The 16,783-nt window shown below is 31.0% G+C and overlaps 3 protein-coding genes across 9 annotated transcripts; 2 read left to right on the top strand and 1 right to left on the bottom strand.

Annotated features, from left to right (window-relative positions):
* The first annotated feature begins 462 nt into the window (after nt 1-462).
* On the top strand, nt 463-2,458 carry LOC116338510 (mitochondrial inner membrane protein OXA1L). 2 transcript variants are annotated; one of them, XM_031763828.1, is made up of 7 exons: nt 463-672; nt 796-911; nt 975-1,241; nt 1,339-1,630; nt 1,703-1,981; nt 2,055-2,166; nt 2,248-2,458. In XM_031763828.1, exons 1-7 carry the CDS (start codon nt 616-618, stop codon nt 2,376-2,378), a joined length of 1,254 nt encoding a protein of 417 aa, XP_031619688.1. In that variant the 5' UTR covers nt 463-615; the 3' UTR covers nt 2,379-2,458. The 2 variants fall into 2 exon arrangements, with proteins under 2 accessions (XP_031619688.1, XP_031619687.1); XM_031763827.1 differs by having other exon boundaries at nt 466-678.
* On the bottom strand, nt 2,441-3,216 carry LOC116338512 (MIP18 family protein galla-2). The gene is made up of 2 exons (XM_031763829.1): nt 3,015-3,216; nt 2,441-2,931 (listed from the first exon to the last, which is right to left on the bottom strand). Exons 1-2 carry the CDS (start codon nt 3,127-3,129, stop codon nt 2,588-2,590), a joined length of 459 nt encoding a protein of 152 aa, XP_031619689.1. The 5' UTR covers nt 3,130-3,216; the 3' UTR covers nt 2,441-2,587.
* Nucleotides 3,217-3,652: 436 nt separating this feature from the next.
* Nucleotides 3,653-16,783, top strand: LOC116338713 (beta-1,3-galactosyltransferase 5). 6 transcript variants are annotated; one of them, XM_031764141.1, is made up of 4 exons: nt 5,568-5,974; nt 6,076-6,128; nt 13,532-14,324; nt 14,453-16,783. In XM_031764141.1, the coding sequence occupies exons 3-4, from the start codon at nt 13,567-13,569 to the stop codon at nt 14,766-14,768; spliced, it is 1,074 nt and encodes a 357-aa protein (XP_031620001.1). In that variant the 5' UTR covers nt 5,568-5,974; nt 6,076-6,128; nt 13,532-13,566; the 3' UTR covers nt 14,769-16,783. The 6 variants fall into 6 exon arrangements, with proteins under 6 accessions (XP_031619998.1, XP_031620001.1, XP_031619999.1 ...); XM_031764138.1 differs by lacking the exons at nt 5,568-5,974; nt 6,076-6,128 and adding an exon at nt 3,653-4,195 and having other exon boundaries at nt 14,453-16,779; XM_031764139.1 differs by lacking the exon at nt 6,076-6,128.

Below are 16,783 nucleotides of genomic sequence, written 5' to 3'. Positions count from 1 at the left end.
TTGAACTTTTTAGCAGCACAGTGGAAAAAATAATATTACGTTCAATAAAAATTCAAAATTTCTTAATAATTCTTTTGACAGAAGTCATTAGATATAAATATAGTATATGCTTATATATACGCATTTATGTATGCTCTTTCTTTTCTTGTTGTTATTGTGCTTTTGTTTCGTTCAATTTATTTCGTGCACGTTCAACAAAACGTCAAACAATAATTCACCACGCTCATGTAACCTTGCTGCTGTCAAAATACAATCGAAATTTTTAAAACGTCTTGCAACATTCGATTATCATTTATCGCCCATTTTGCACCCCTTTTCTGTATTCATTTCGCAAAAAAAAATGTGTTTTTTTTTCTCTCCAAAATTATGAGATTGAAAAAAATTCAATAAATAAATTTCTCAAATGAAAAACTGTCACGGTTGAATTGAATTTAATTGAAATATTCACCACTCTGGCTCATAATATTTGACATAACCAAATCCAAGGAATGTGCGATAATAGTGTTCGAATGGGAACGATAATTCACATAAGAGGAAAAATTGGACTGGATTAATTTTTGTTTTTAATTATATGTTCTACAAATAGGAAGATTGAGAGCCGAAAAAATCTAGAAAATGTTATCTAGGTGTATTTCACGTGGTCCGATACAATCGGGTCGATTGTTTAAATCGGTGAATGTAAATCAATTTGGTTTATAAATTCAAGCTAAAAATCTTTCTTATTCTTAACCTAAAAAAAGTTGTGAATTAATTCAAAATTTTCTTTTAATTCCGACTCAAAATGAATCGGTTCAGTTGTTCACCAGAGACCATCATGTTATTGCTTGTGCTTCGACCTCTTCCACTGGCACAGAGAAACCCGCAAACAAATCACATAAAACATTTTTAAATAAAGTTGTTTTGAATCGAATGTAAGTGCTGCATGACTAAATGAGATGTAGATGATTGAGAATAAATTCCATAAAATTTTATAGATCGGTGCCATATTTTGGATCAAAACGAAACTTCAGCCTAACGCCCACCATATCGGCCAGTGCTGTGGCAACTGCAGAGACTAATACATCATTACAAATACCAGATGTTCCATCAACGCCTACTGCACCTCTTGAGGAAACTGTTGTACAAGCATTAGCTGCAAATGGTGAACCAACTTTCGCTTCACTTGGCTTAGGCGGTTACTCACCAATTGGCCTTTTACAAAATGCGTTGGAATACTTACATGTCTCCATGGATTTACCCTGGTATATTCACTTTTTCCTTGCTGTTGTAATCGCCTATGTTTTTCTATTGATTTATTCAAATTTTCTATATAATTGCATTTTATTCTGATCACATTAGGTATGTCACAATTGCATTGAGTACAATCATAATACGTACAATTCTGACACCAGTAGTGGTTATAACACAACGAAATGCAGCGACGATGCGTAATGTGATGCCGGAAATGCAAGAAATTCAAAATAAAATAACAGAAGCCCGTCAAATGGGCAATTCGGTTGAATACGCCCAATGTAACCAAGAGTTGATGCAATTGATGAAATCAAAGGGTTTCAATCCAATGAAAAATATGCTAGTACCAATTGCTCAGGCGCCAATATTTATCTCATACTTTATTGGTATCAGACGAATGGTAAATGCACCCGTTTGTTTTTCGATTATTTTAAATTAATTCTATTCTTCTCTTTTGTGATTCTCCCCTTAGGTAAATGCACCCGTTGAATCGATGCAAACCGGAGGTGCTTTGTGGTTCACAGATTTAACAATGGCCGATCCATACTTTTTACTACCGTTAATTACATGCGGCACACTCGCGTTGACCATTCACTTAGGCACAGATGGTGCAAATGTATCTGGCCAGTCAAGTCCAATCATAAATTATATTATAAAGGGAATACCAGTCATTATCTTCCCATTCATAATGAATTTCCCATCCGCCATGGTTGTTTATTGGGCATCGAGCAATTTTTGCTCATTAATACAGGTACATTGAAATGGACATAAATTGTGCCCAAAATCAGTATAGTTAATAATATTTCGGTTATTTGTGATTAAAGGGCGCTATCTTTAGAATTCCAAGAGTGAGAACATTTTTCAATATTCCACAACTTATTAAATACAATTTGCCACCAAAAAAGAAACAAAGTGTGGTCCAAAATGTTAAAGGAGGTAAGAGCGTTCATTTCATATGATAATGATACCAAAAACGGAAAGAGCAAAAATAAAGTATGCATAATTTTATCGTTTTAGCTTGGTCGAATTTGAAATTGTCCAGAGAAATCGAAGATCGTCGACGATTAGATCAAATTAATTTCGAAAAAGCTGGCACCGGACCATTAGTACGCACCTATAAATTTGATCCGACAAAAATGAAAAATTAATTCATTTCAAATTGGACTTATTATAGTGTTAAATATTTTAAAAGCTAAACAAAAAAAAATGATTAAACGAATAAAATGTATTTGTCTCTTATGTTTTTAATTTATTGAACTAAATTTGTGTAGAAAATTATGCTACACAACAATAAACTGTAGCCGAATAACAAAATTGTTAAAATATTTCTCAAATGAATAAATTATATTTGATGTAATCAGATGGCAATGCACTGATTGATAACATTTATAAGATTACTATTCTCCAATGCGGCCGCAACTCGTTCTTTATCAGCCAATTGCTTGTTCACAGCCAACTCTGACGAATGTGTACCGGGTGTTATTTCGACGGTTACTTTGAATCTGGGCGGTAATGATCGTAACAATTTCACTCGAATTGATAGTCCGATAAGCGTGGCCATGCTGCAGTGCGGAATGGTCGGTGTAAAATTGACGAATACTTCATTATTTTTATTATCAACTTTAATAAGACTTTGTTGAACAACATGCAATTCCTCCAACGTCAATGGATGCTCCGGATCATTAATGAGGCGAATTAGATCTGTTTACAAAATACATATATTGCATTCATCAGTCATATTGCATTTTATTCCGTTTTTGTTTTCTATTGAACATAATGCTTACCAAATATTTCACGTTCATCAAATGGGTCGTCTATATTGTCATCCCAATCAGCTGCAACCGATTTTCTGTCATCTGATTTTTTATAAACATTTGGATTGAGATTTTCGAGTTCCATGGCTCAAATTTATAAACAGTGAGCGTACAACGCAATTTCCAATGCAAATGAGCTGTGTTGGAATTGACAGTAAGACAAAAAAAAAACTACCACGGTTATGTTAATCACCAAAGTGGTAAGTGTCATTTCTTAAGTACGGCTCACACGTTCGATTCATTCTTACGATTTAATAGTTGAACATTTTTTTAACTTTTTTTATTAATTACACTTCGAAAAAACATAAAAAAATTCAGAATTCACTTCTATTTGTATTTTCATTTCACCAAATGCACATGAGAACAAAATAATTGGACGATATAAAATATAAAATTATGCATTTTAAAATCATATAAATGTGAACGACACACTACTCCCATATACAGATGTTTTGACGATGGATAAACAATAAAAAATAAAGAAATGTTTCGTTCAGTGAATACGTTTGTGTGTGCACTGAGCATATTCACTTTACGTGTGTGTTTGTGTGTATGTATGCATATAGTGTTGCTGTGAAGTAGACGCTTTCCCGAGAAATACACTTGCTTCAGTAAACATCGTTCAATGTACATCTGAACAACGTTTATTGGGCTTGTCGCCGCACTGAAAATGTAAACGAATTCTGTGGAGTATGCAGACTACATACAGACAGTTAAAATGTGCCATTTTCAAAAAACACAAATTCTGTTCGACTCAATATTTCCGAAAGAGATTTTTGAATTAAAACCAAATTAAAGACAACATTTGACGACATTTAAATTAAAGACAACTTCAATAAATGCTTTCGTTTGCATTTAAAAGTTCTTTTCCAACGCCAAGCGCTTATGTTTGAATTGTTTACGTTAACGTATCAATTGGTCTATTTTTTTTTGTTCTTCATGGAACCGTAGAAAGGAGGACTAAAAAACTTAAAAATTTATAACTGATTGAATAAAAAATCATTACATTCATAATAAATTCATAGATCGTTAAGAAATTGAATGGTACGAAATGAATGTCGTTCGTCCAGCCAAATGAGGTGGTGTCAGCAAAGCCGATATAAGGTTGAAAGAGGAAAACATTTAAACTTGATGATACTAAATTATATGAGGTATGTTTTTCACATTATAAATTATAAATTTTCCAATAACTGTCACAAATTGTAATAACACATTGGACCGGTTTTTTTGTCAAGTGTAAAAAAAAGTGTTTTGTATTCGGATAAATAAAAAGTGTGACTGATTATTGTTGCGGCATCATATGAATACCATTTAATCAACATACCAAATTATTTTGTCAAAGCATATACCATTTTGTATCGGACGTTGTATATAATTTATGTCAACGTCGATCGTCTTTGACTAACTAATTAGCACATATTGCAATAAAATGAATCTGTAAAAGGTAACGCAGTGAAATCACTTAAAACTGTATTCGTCAAATAGATGAAATCACAATTTGCATGAATTTGCAAGCAAGTAATCGAGCACTGATGCTATAAATGGATTCATTGTGCGTATGCAACAGTTTTACAAATATAAACAAAAATAAAAATTCGAACGGAAAGCACGTTTTCACACCGTTCAATCTTTAACCGGCTTCGTTACAATGATTGACAACCACATTTCAATACCCATAAAAAAAAACCAGAATCAAGCGAATCGAATAGAGAAATGTTTAAATAATACAAGAAACTGTTTACTGATTCATTCAACGAACGTGAAAACAATATTGACGATAAATCATGAGATTGTGATTTTCGAGCAGAAAACAAACCAAAAGATAAATGTTTTAATTAGTTTTGTTGACAGTTTTCTGAACATAAATCCGTCTTCACTCAGCTTTTTTTCACACATAAAAAGTATTTTGTTTCGACGTAGAAAAGTTAAATGAACCGATATTGATTGGTATACGCATTGTCATTGGATATTTTTGTGCATAATTTAAAGAAATTTACCAAATTAGTGAATAGAATGACGTTAGAGTTATGAATATTGTGCTATTGGTAAATTTAAATTAAAACTTATTACGCTTTATTTTCGACATTATTGATAACATAGTCATGAAAGTGTTCTACATTTAAAATATAGATTGGTTGAGGCTTGTGTGATAACAAACTGCGATTAATTTTGATCTCTCTCTCTCTCTCATTCTTAAATTTTATTGGAATTTAAATTGTACATGTTATATGTGAATGATTGAGAAATTTGGCAATATTTATTTAATAAATATTCATCGCCTGATCCCAGACTGAAACATAATTTGAATTCAGTTAACGAAAACTCAAAAGACACTTGTTTTCAAGTTCATCAATGCAAAACCAACTGTATTTTAAGTGAATTGAACGTGAAACGTATACAAGCATACATTGCTAGAGAGATATACAGACTAGTTGTTATATTGTTCCCTTTTCAAGACACAGAGAAAATCACTCAAATAGAGGATGAAATTATTGTTCTCGCGCAGTACCTATATGCATACGGTTGCCGTATGGTTTGGTGTTTTTTTTTTATTGATTTGACGTTCAATGAAATATAGAACTTCAATTAAACTCCCATTGTCAAACGAAAAATAATGAAGAAAAAGACATGAAGAGCAGAAGAATGCTAAGAAGAAAGGAGTATTTTTTTTTTTCAAAAAGAAATTTCCTAAAAATTATTCGAAATGGTAAAATGTGTGTCCTCGATGTTCACAAGTGTTCAATGGAAATATGTGATTTGAAATAATAATGTTTGTGAGACGAATAATGAAAAATAAATAACAAAACTGATTTAATTTGATTGAATTGGTTTGAGTGCGATATTATAAAAACATTCCATTTTGACAAAATAAACATCTCGATTAGCATCTTGAAAATAATATGCATAACAACGATATGTATTCATTGATGGTAAATATCTGTTTTATTGTTTCAAAAAAAGTAGTTTCTTCTTGAATTGTCAAAATATCTCCTTAAAAATGAAGTATAAAAAAAGATTGTGTTCCAATTAGTTTCGATGAAAAGGCAATCTATTTGCTCTTCAACGATGTCTCTAACACTTTACGTAAGTAGTTGTATAACGTAAACATTGAAAAATTTCACAATTGCCAAACGAAGAACCGGAGATATAACTTCCATAAAAAGTGTAACACGTGATTGGTAAACCAAAAGAAAAAAAAATTGCTTGATTGTTCGTTAAGCACGTGAATAAAGTTTTTTTTTCTACATTTTTGATGCTTAAGCTTAACTCAAACTCACAAAGTGAGAGGTTGCAGTTTTGATGTTAAACGACTAATGCACGCAACTAAAATATGAACAACAACAAAAAAATCTATCGAATATTTCATTTCAAAGTATCAGCGATTTGAAAATGAATTACCACCTGGGTTTAATTCACCCAGGTTTCAATTTACATATTCCTTAGCCAATCGAATGTTAAATATTTTATTTTTATCGATTTTTTTTCGGATTTTCATGTAAACTCTCTTCTTATACGCTATTCAACTAACTTTGTAAAATGTATTTTTATCTAGTATGATATAGGATATATGCATTTATAATTGTGTGAACGCTAGCACATGCCGTTGATAGTATTTAGTACACCACACAAATCGAAGATGAATACGAATGTTCGCAATAATAAGGAACGACACCGATATGAAACACTATACACTATCCATTCAATAAACCATTTTAGAGTCGTGTTTTGAAGTAGTAATCACTGAAAAGTGTAGCACACACACACACAATGAATTAAAATGCTGATAATTCAGTTTTGCATGATTTGCCAGCGTTGTTATGTGGCACTGGTTCATGTAGTTGAGCAGCACATTCTTTTTTTTATAAATATCATAGAGTGCAGTTCATTGATTTTGGTCCACTCATGCGATAATTTTTATGCTTGCCGTTTCGCTATGTCCACTATGCGAAGAAGATTTCTCTTTTTCATGGAGAGTTTCGAGTTAACACGAAATTGTATCGATTTGTTGAACTCTTTTGAGCGCATCAGATATTAAAAAAAAACCAGACTGATTGATTTTGAATGTTTGATAGTGGTTTTGTTTCGAAGGTCAGGGTCGTTGGAAGTGAGATTTGTTATGATTCTGTCAGAGATAGACATTGATTAAATTTATGCACGTGGGAGGTCATTATTTTTTTCGGTTCTTTTTTGTATGCCAAAATTATAGTTAATCGGGTTTTGAAATACACAAAAAAAGGTGTAGAACGTAAACTATTTTTTTCTCTCTCATAAATTCGAAGTTAATTTCATAATGAATACTGTGGGTCTAGATGGAAAACCCCGTAATGAAATGTAAGCAATTTTTTTTGTTGAAAAAGGGCAAACATTTCATTTAATATATTTCAAACACCTGAAAGTGCAAAAAAAAAAACGAACTACGAGTATAAATATATATTTGTAGTGGTATTTGAATGGTTTTTTTTATTATGGAACAACTTTGTATTGTGACGTCTAGCCAAACAACAATAGGCAATCTGTTTAGCGAACAAGCAGCCACTCATTATTTACCATTTTTATCATTTGATCACACATAACACGAATTTCGAACACAGAACGAGTCGATCACATGCAATTCATTAATTCAATCACTAATCACATTTACATGACCCATATATGATTCTTACTCTTTCTAATTTGTCGCGCGCGTAATTGGTTCACTCTTTCTCTCTCTATCTCCCTTTCTTTCTATCGTTATAAATTGTTCTTAACTTATTCTTGTATCAATTAACGTTTGAGCTTCCAAAAATGCAAAGCAAAAGTCAACACTAACATGATGGGCGTTTTTTTTTTAAATGAATTTAAAGAGCATCAAAATGCAATTAATTTAGATCATGTCAAATGAGACACTTGAAAAACTGAAACATATTATCAAATTAGTTGTGAGCGTCAATTGAACCGAACAGAGGACCAATTATACCTATTCAATAATAGAATATGCCAAAGTAATTCAGACAATTTTGACGATTACGATCTGTACACGATGGCAATCGTACATCATTTACTCAAAATTGCATATTATACGTGAATTATGATTGAGGTGCCATTAAATTCTTCTAGTCGACCAATTCAATAAAAACCAAATTCAATATATGGATGAGAGTCAAAATAGCTTTTGTTTATCGAGATCAAAAATACTCTAGCCAATCGAAGATTGTTTTTTATAAGTGAAAGTGATAAATATTTCGCAGTACAAACAAAAAATGTACGTATTTCTCTATATTTAAATAACAATCCGCATACATGTCACATTAATACAAAAATTCGTATTATTTCCAAAACTTAACATTTACCACCGTCAAACGTAGCATTGAAACGACAATAACAAGTATTTTCAATGGTAAATTTTGATGTCAGAGTGCCCCAACATTGGTGATTGTATTTTGAGACACACTTTGTAAGCCACTTTTATTGTATATATTCGCTATAGCATATTCGTTCTAGTTCACATTGACGGTTGCAAATATTCTTCAAATCGTTTATCGCACGACTTCGTATTTACTTTCTGTTACATGTACGTTATAATGTACAAGTATATCCATGATGAAATCATCGAATAAATTTAAAAATACTTCCACTGGTGTTACCATCTGGCTCTTTGTAAGGATTTCATTGCGTCGTTGTTTTTTCCATTGATTTATCTTTCATCGTTTTGTTGTTTATGGACTAACATATGATTTCATTATTGAAATGATTTGAAAACAAAAAAAGATCCTTCCCCAAAAAAATGCCATCAATTTTCAACATATGGTGCTTTGCATCTCACCAACAGAATTAATATTTTTTTGCTAAACAAAACGTAACTGAATGCCATTCTATCGAAATCATACCCGTATATGATAGCTGACAGAAAACTAAAGTTCTGATGTTTATTGTTCAATTGACTCCGAAACATTCCGTTGATAACCGCCTGAATCATCAGATCATCACGAATTGAAGATCTTTTATTGATTGTTTATTTCTATACATCGTTCCGATGTTAAATTACTGAAATCGTGGTACGTTATTCAATTAAATTTACACTTTTGCATTCTTTACATTTTAAAATTTAAATTTTTGAAATTTGATTGGATTAAGAATAAACAAGAATATTTACGAAATTTATTGTTTGGAAGATTGATATTATAAAACTTTCTTTATCAACATACAACAATTAAACAATATAAACAAAGAACATTAATCATTTTCATTAATTTATCAACAAAGGCTATTTTAAGAAACGGTGAAAACTTATCCCCTGATGGAAATAAATGTTCCGTCATGAATACTTTTTTTCCTTTTCATTAATTATTCAAAAAAAAAATAACCATTTACTGTATGAAACATTTGTTTTTTTTTTTAATTCAGACTGTTCGCCAATTCCCATCGCTTTTGTTGACAAAATTAATTAAATTATGAAATAAATGTGAAACTTGAGCACTGTTGTTTTTGGTGTGGCAAAACCACTTCTTATTATTACGTTCATCCATTAACAATTGTGAATACTTTTGTATTTTAGCAAAAGTCAGAGTGTATTGATTACATCTTCGTGATTACATTCTAAAAGGAATTGTCACATATTTTTTTTTTCTTTTAATTTTTGTTTTGCATAACATTACATCAAAATGGTAGGCAAGGAGCGCCGTATGAAAACTATATGCGGTCAAGGTGATGGGAATGATAGATATCATCAAGACAAGAATCTAATTTTTGCATAGCTGATACAAAATCCATAAAAAAAAATAGCGTTTGAAAAATTAGTCATGGTGGTAGTGAAACTAGTTCGATTAAAATAATGAATTTTTAACTCTATGATTGAAAAGAGGGTGATTTTTTTCATCATAATCAAGCATACGTAGTGGTTCTTAACGGTTCTATCTAGATATGTATGTTACTTTTCATGCCGTACAATAAGCAAAATTCTGACTCAACGCCACATTTTACACGCACATTACTAATAGACCGTAAATGAAAGTATATTATGGCTATCGTGTGCATTCGACGCAAACACAAATTTACTAGTAATATTACGAAGAAACCGTCGATAAGTTTTGAATGAGAATATAGAGGTAATCGTGTATTTTACCGGCATTTGTTGCTTTGCGTGCAACATGCCTAACATACCCAAATTGCGAGCTACACAAACTGTATTTATGAGTCAAATAAATGGCTCTTCAAATTGCGTTAGGACCACTCTACGCGAAATATTTGTTGTATATAAAATTCTTTGCGTTTTTTTCCATCATGCTACCACGCATTCATTCACGTTGGCCTGAAAAAAGTTCCGAATTATCAGAAGTTTATTTTCATTTGAAATTTTCTTATGGAACAAAATACGATGTATTGAATATAATTTTATTCTTGAAGAGAATGAATCATTAATTTTTTATGTATTGTTTATGGTCGGGTATATTTAAACTTGGTCAATTTTACCATTTTACATGAAATAGTCTGATATTTAAAGGTCTTTTTTAAATAAAATTTATCGATTGACTGATTTGAGGTAATAATATCTCTTTTACTTGCGATTGTAAGAATCAAGACCAAATGCATATTTAAAGATGACAATAATAAAGCCAGGTTACACATAACATGTGTTTCATATTCCAAAAAAAATGTATTTTTTGTTTCATGAATACACTTCTAGATTTGTTCCAATGTAATCAACACACAATTACGTAACATATTTTATACTCGACACTAAAAAAATACGTTCAACTCTATGTATTAGAAAAACAGACTTTTCAACCGGTTCCACTTGATATACATAACTTGAATACGGCGAATAAATAAAGTCAACATTTAATGTAAATTCTCTGAATTTTTTACGATGTTTGAATTTTATTTTCATATCAAGTATTGTGAAACGTAAACCATTTTCGAATATATTTTTTGAAATATCACCAGTTTGATATAATCTGTGTCATTCTAACAGGTATTCTTTTTTTTTATCGAAATTATCATCACTGGAGTAATGCCAAAATATTGAAATGAATATGTCGATGATAGATATACATACGTAAAAATCAGCTGGAATGGTCACTGTTACTTCAAAGTCTATATGAAAATGTGTTTTTGGTTCTTTTTGAAGTATCTATGCCGCCAACACAATATTATTGCAAACATTGCAAATAAAAAAGTGTGGTTTAAAAAGTATAGTCGACTCAAAAAAAGAAATTCATTCTTCTGTCAATTGGTTGACGTAAACAAACGTGACTGAATTAAAACACATCAAACCTGTTACAGTTGATCTCCATAACGGCTGATGATCTTAAGTCGAAAAGTTACAGAAAAATGACACGGTTACTACTTTTTTCATTTGAGATATTTTGACGAATCAAATGGTTTTATTGTGCTGCAGTTATAATTATACACAAAATAAGTTTATTTGAGGCTTTATATGACAAACTACACAGTACGTTGCATTGTGGGTAGAACCGAATTGTGATCAATGAAGAAAAAAACGCAAAAAGTTAATCGCAAAATTTGTAAAGCAAAATGCAATATGTTTTTGAGTAAAGATTAAATTTTATTTTTCTAAAAGCAGAAGAAAATGTGAAAATTACAAAATGTGAAAATTACAAAATGAGAATAAATTGTATGAAATACTGTGGAAAAAGAAAGAAAATATAAGAAGCAAACGGGGACACAAAATAATAATAAAGAAATTTAATTCAATGACCGCCAGAATTCAGCCTCCCAATCAGATAGCTGAGTGTAGTCGATCTCATTTTGATGCATCTCTTCGATCGGAATGATGTCCTCAATGTCTAAATCATGCATTGCTGCATTGTCGGTTAGATCAATTATGAAATTTTCTGTATTTGGTGTTAAAACAATTGTCTCGGACGGATTTAAATCACATGACTTTGCTGCCACATCCGATAGTATCAGATCGTTTGTTGCATAGTTAAACGTTTCTATACCGTTGTAGGTATCGGAGCCATCGATAACGACCCTTTTGGTTACGTTATTGACAACTTCATCTGTTTTGGTGTCGATTTGTTTTTGTATCACTTTACTGGATTGTTCAGTTGTTTTCTCTTCCGATAGAATCTCTATTTCTAACTTTTTTAATTCAGTTTTTTTCTGGTATTTTCTTTTCGGTATAGCATCAATCACATCTTTTGTTTTATGTTTTAGAGGTACCGATGGTTTAAATTTTAGATTCTCCTTTCCGCAACATACATGTGGATCAGACTCGAAATGTTCGAATTTTGCAGAACCTCGGTACATTTGGAATTGATACAATTGGACGTTGTTCAGCAAATATTCGAAAGGCTTTCCGGGATACCGTTTCACACGCCCCAAAAATACATGGCATTCCCCGCAATGAATGATGTCGTTTGTATCGATATACGCATTCATGTTTACATGCGGAATCACAATTATGCCTGTAATAACAAGATTCTCTTGTCAATAACTTCAATATTCTGACAAAAAAAAATTATGATTTCATTGATGAGAACAAGTTACTTTTCACTGGCACTTGTGCTGGTTGTCACATTTCACTTTTTTCTCTAATTTTCCTAATTTACACTTAATACCTACCTCCTTCTACTCTTCGCGTAACGTGCTCTAGTTTTACTATTTGTTTTCGACAGCCATATTTTACACCGGCTCCACAACAATAAGCGTCCATGGTTGTATAATAGTATGCTTCTGAAATCATTTCAGTTGTCTTGAAAAAACTTTCTTCCACTATCCACTTCTTACTAATCCAAAAGTCAAAATTGAACTGAACATATTGTTCTTTCTTTGCGACGTCATAAACTCGCATTTTAGTTAAGTCCTTTGCCATTTAACCAAAGAATAAGAATCGAGATTATTAGAAATACATTTCCCATTAAATTGCGCTCATTCCTAACCATCTGATAGATTAAATTATATAAATTACTCTAATGTGGCTCAATACTCTGACTACTAAAATCATCAAAAACGCATCTAAATCGAGCACCGCGAAAGTTCGGATACTTTTCCTGTAAGTGTCTCTCTTTCTTGTATTCAGGTGCGGCACTTAAAAAGCACCTCTTTGGTGCCAATACAGTTGTGATTGAGTTTGTTGAAGACCGATTTTTATGCAAAATTAAAATAAGTCGAAACATTTGTCCGTTCAAACCATGTTTAGAATTATACTAAAATTGATTGAAGCAAATTATTTAATTTTTTAAATATTGTTGCTATTCGATTGTAAAGCAGTTGATATATTTCACATTTCTAAAAATTAGATAAAATACTAAATGATAGCATGGCCAATGTTGCAATTTATAATATCCATTATTCATTTTAATGCATTTTCAAATTAAATAGTCATTAATAAAAAAATAAAATGATTTAATACTTATTTAAATGCAATGAAGTCGTGAAAGAAGTTTTATTGAATTTACATTAGCACAGTATCATAAAACAAAAAAAAAACCAATTTAACCATAAATCCATTTTATATTTTTATTTCATTTCATTTTTTCTAGAATGGGACGAGAATTGTGTGTGTGATATAACTGACATGTCGGAGCGCCGTTCTATTTTCATACTGTTTATTGGGCTTATGCTATGCATATCATTATGGATATCGCTACAGGATATACAAGAATTGCATACAGAATACACATCTTATGACCCGTTGGAATTGCTGAATAGTGTAAATAATAGCACAACGTCATTGAACCTGATAAGCAATACAACAGCGTCATCTGAATGGGCGTTTAAAAATGATACAACCACGTTGATCGACCTGAAAAATTTCGAATATTTAATTAATCAAGCGCCTTGTAGTGATGATTTTAAATGGCATGGTGATATGAATACGATTAATAAGTTACCAATTGTACTGGTTTTAATACATTCAGCACCACGAAATTGGCACAAAAGAAATGTTATACGCGAGACATGGGGCTATAAAGATCGTAGAGCACGAATATTTTTTCTTTTGGGCGCTGTAAAATCAACGCAAACTCAAATACGACTTAAGCAGGAAAATGATATGTTTCAAGATTTGATTCAGGGTAACTTTTTTGATGCCTATCGTAACATGACATACAAACATACAATGGCTCTAAAGTGGTTTGTTTACAATTGTCCAAAACTGAAATATCTGATTAAAACCGATGACGATGTGTTTGTCAATACGCCGGCCGTATACGATTTACTTGAGGCGGGCTTCAACAACGAGAACTTAATATTTTGCTATCGGATTGAAGATGCACGTATCAAACGAACATACAGATCTAAATGGCGGGTTAGCACCAAAGAGTTTTCTGGCCGGTAATTTATTTTCATACAAATTTTAATATTTTTACGGAATATATTAAATAATTTTTTTTTTTTTACAAATTCAAATGAAATTTAATCATTGAGACTGGTATTTTAATTGAACATAATTTTTATTACAGATACTATCCAAACTATTGTCCTGGATTTTCGATAATTTATTCAAGCGATGTGGTTTTGCGATTGTACAAAGAAGCGCAACAAACACCATACTTTTGGATCGATGATGTACATATTACAGGGACGTTGGCACAACATTTGAATCTCAACATAACCACACTTGGAAAATATTACCTTAATTCAATCCAGCTCAATGATTTGATTACTGACAAACTCCATTTATCCAGCATCGAACCAATGTTCTTATTTGCAGAACCAAATATACACGAAGAGCAAATTCGTGCGCTATGGAATACAGTGAACAACTCGTACAGATAGTTTAAGACAGCATGAATTTAATTTAAAAAATATTTTAAGCCAAATACAAATATTGAATGTAACAAAAATAATGTTAGCTAGAATGAGCCCATTTTTTGTTATTTAAAAGATGGGGTAATCAAAACGTTGAAAGTGCTGTACTTAAAAACCGATTTATATTCGTTATTGTTCGTAGACTGAAAACTTAGCCGACTGCAATGTAACATTCCACTATTTTTCTTTTATTAAAAAAAATAAAATCAATAAGGGAACGATGTTACCTTGCTGTAATGCACTCTCATCTGGCTACAGTTTTTAGTAGGACCAAAATGAAATGTGGCCGCAGTATGATTTTGAAAAAGAAAAAGAAATCTACTTACAATGTGTCAATTATATTATGTTGACTGTTGAGTAGTTTTTGAATGTATTTTAAAATTTATGGTGACATTTTATGAATCCAAGCCTTATTTGTAACACACATTTTGTGTAAAACAAATTAGAAATTGATAGGTATAATACACAATCAGAATACGTGGTACACCGAAAAAATACGGCCTTCATTCTTTAAAGTACACATATATAAGTGCGGTGTGTCTGTAATTCTAAAATGTCATTGTGTTCAGTCCCTGCTGGTAACACACAAATATTTCGATTCAAGAGAAAAAAAAGAAGCATTTGCAATAAACTAAAATTAATAAATATTTACTGAATAGTAATTACGCCTTTAAAAATACGCCTCATAACATAGTAACAAATAAGACATAAGATGAAAAACGACATAAATCATATTTATAGGATGTACTAAAAAAATGTTGAATATTTTAATAACATTTCTCTTCTTTATCTCATGGTGAGCAATACAGAAAAGAGATTATCCTGGTAACTTTTTTTCAATTCAATTGAGAGATAATGCATATGATTTAGTTTTTTTTTTTGTAAATTTTGGGCTGGTGCATTTATACAAACCGAATTCGGAGAATATTTTTATTTGTAGAAAAAATGGAAATCGTATGACATTCAAATGAACTAAATTTAATTATAATGTTACAACTATCCAATATGTTGACTTACTTCAATTTATTAGTCTGTTCAAGCCAAATAAAATGTAAAATGTATTTGAAATTTATTTCAACCAAAGTTCAATGTCAAATTGTACCTCATAATTGATCACTATATTCAACAAGCGTCTGGAATATTACAAGGAATATATCAATCAAATGCTAAAAGAAATCTCTTAAAACTTGATCAACAAATATTCCCTCTGCAATATAATAAAAAAAATCATAATTAAATAAAAATATTTTTAAAAAATACACAACGAATAGATGATCAACAGATGATGAACAGAAAATCAAAATTGAGAAACATTTGTACAATGCTATTTGATTTCGGACGGAGAATGAAAATGAGAATAGCCGTAAATAAAACTTTGCCAAAGACGCACTATAGCTAGAACCCACGTAAAAATACGAAGAATTTTATCGCATTATTGTCTATTCTCAATGTCAACCATTAGTTTGTTCGAGAACGAATTGCAATCTCATTTTTTTTAATTTGCTGACTTAAATGTTGATGTCAATTATACATTTAAATAAATATGGCATACATTTGAATACTAAATAAGCCATAACTCACATATTATAATATCAACATCGCAAGTAAACAAAAACCTAGATGAAATGGATGAGAACGTTCAAAATTGACTGTGACTGTTATAATTATGAATTTACATGTAAGCGAATTAAGCATTTCGAAGAAAATGTTTGGTGATATAATAAACTAATATATAAAGCTACTCCGTATTATTACGTATATTGCATACCATAAATTGAACACTTTAATTGTAATTCGAATTTGAATCATGGGTGCAATATTTTTGCCACTTGAAACATAATATGCAAGAATTTCACAAAAATGTCTAAATTGACACAGTTGAGAAGTATGTTTATTTTCAAATTGTATTTCGTTATTATTGAGCTTAATTTACTCGAAAAAATATATATCAAATAATATGAATAAAAATGACAAAATATTTA

This window comes from Contarinia nasturtii, unplaced genomic scaffold, assembly GCF_009176525.2.
Source record: "Contarinia nasturtii isolate CC-2019 unplaced genomic scaffold, AAFC_CNas_1.1 Cnas_scaffold_414, whole genome shotgun sequence".
Classification (NCBI taxonomy): domain Eukaryota; kingdom Metazoa; phylum Arthropoda; class Insecta; order Diptera; family Cecidomyiidae; genus Contarinia; species Contarinia nasturtii.
This window is presented reverse-complemented; position numbering and strand designations above follow the sequence as displayed.

What these genes read in the sequence shown, in the direction of transcription:
- LOC116338510 (XM_031763827.1), top strand. Translation starts at nt 616, where the DNA reads ATGTTATCTAGGTGTATTTCACGTGGTCCGATACAATCGGGTCGATTG. An exon ending in GATTGTTTAAATCGGTGAAT is followed by an intron (nt 679 to 795) that starts GTAAATCAATTT and finishes GAATCGGTTCAG; the next exon opens with TTGTTCACCAGAGACCATCA. An exon ending in AAAGTTGTTTTGAATCGAAT is followed by an intron (nt 912 to 974) that starts GTAAGTGCTGCA and finishes AAAATTTTATAG; the next exon opens with ATCGGTGCCATATTTTGGAT.
- LOC116338512 (XM_031763829.1), bottom strand. Translation starts at nt 3,129, where the DNA reads ATGGAACTCGAAAATCTCAATCCAAATGTTTATAAAAAATCAGATGAC. An exon ending in TGATGAACGTGAAATATTTG is followed by an intron (nt 2,932 to 3,014) that starts GTAAGCATTATG and finishes TTTTGTAAACAG; the next exon opens with ATCTAATTCGCCTCATTAAT.
- LOC116338713 (XM_031764137.1), top strand. An exon ending in ACCAAAGAGTTTTCTGGCCG is followed by an intron (nt 14,325 to 14,452) that starts GTAATTTATTTT and finishes TTTTTATTACAG; the next exon opens with ATACTATCCAAACTATTGTC.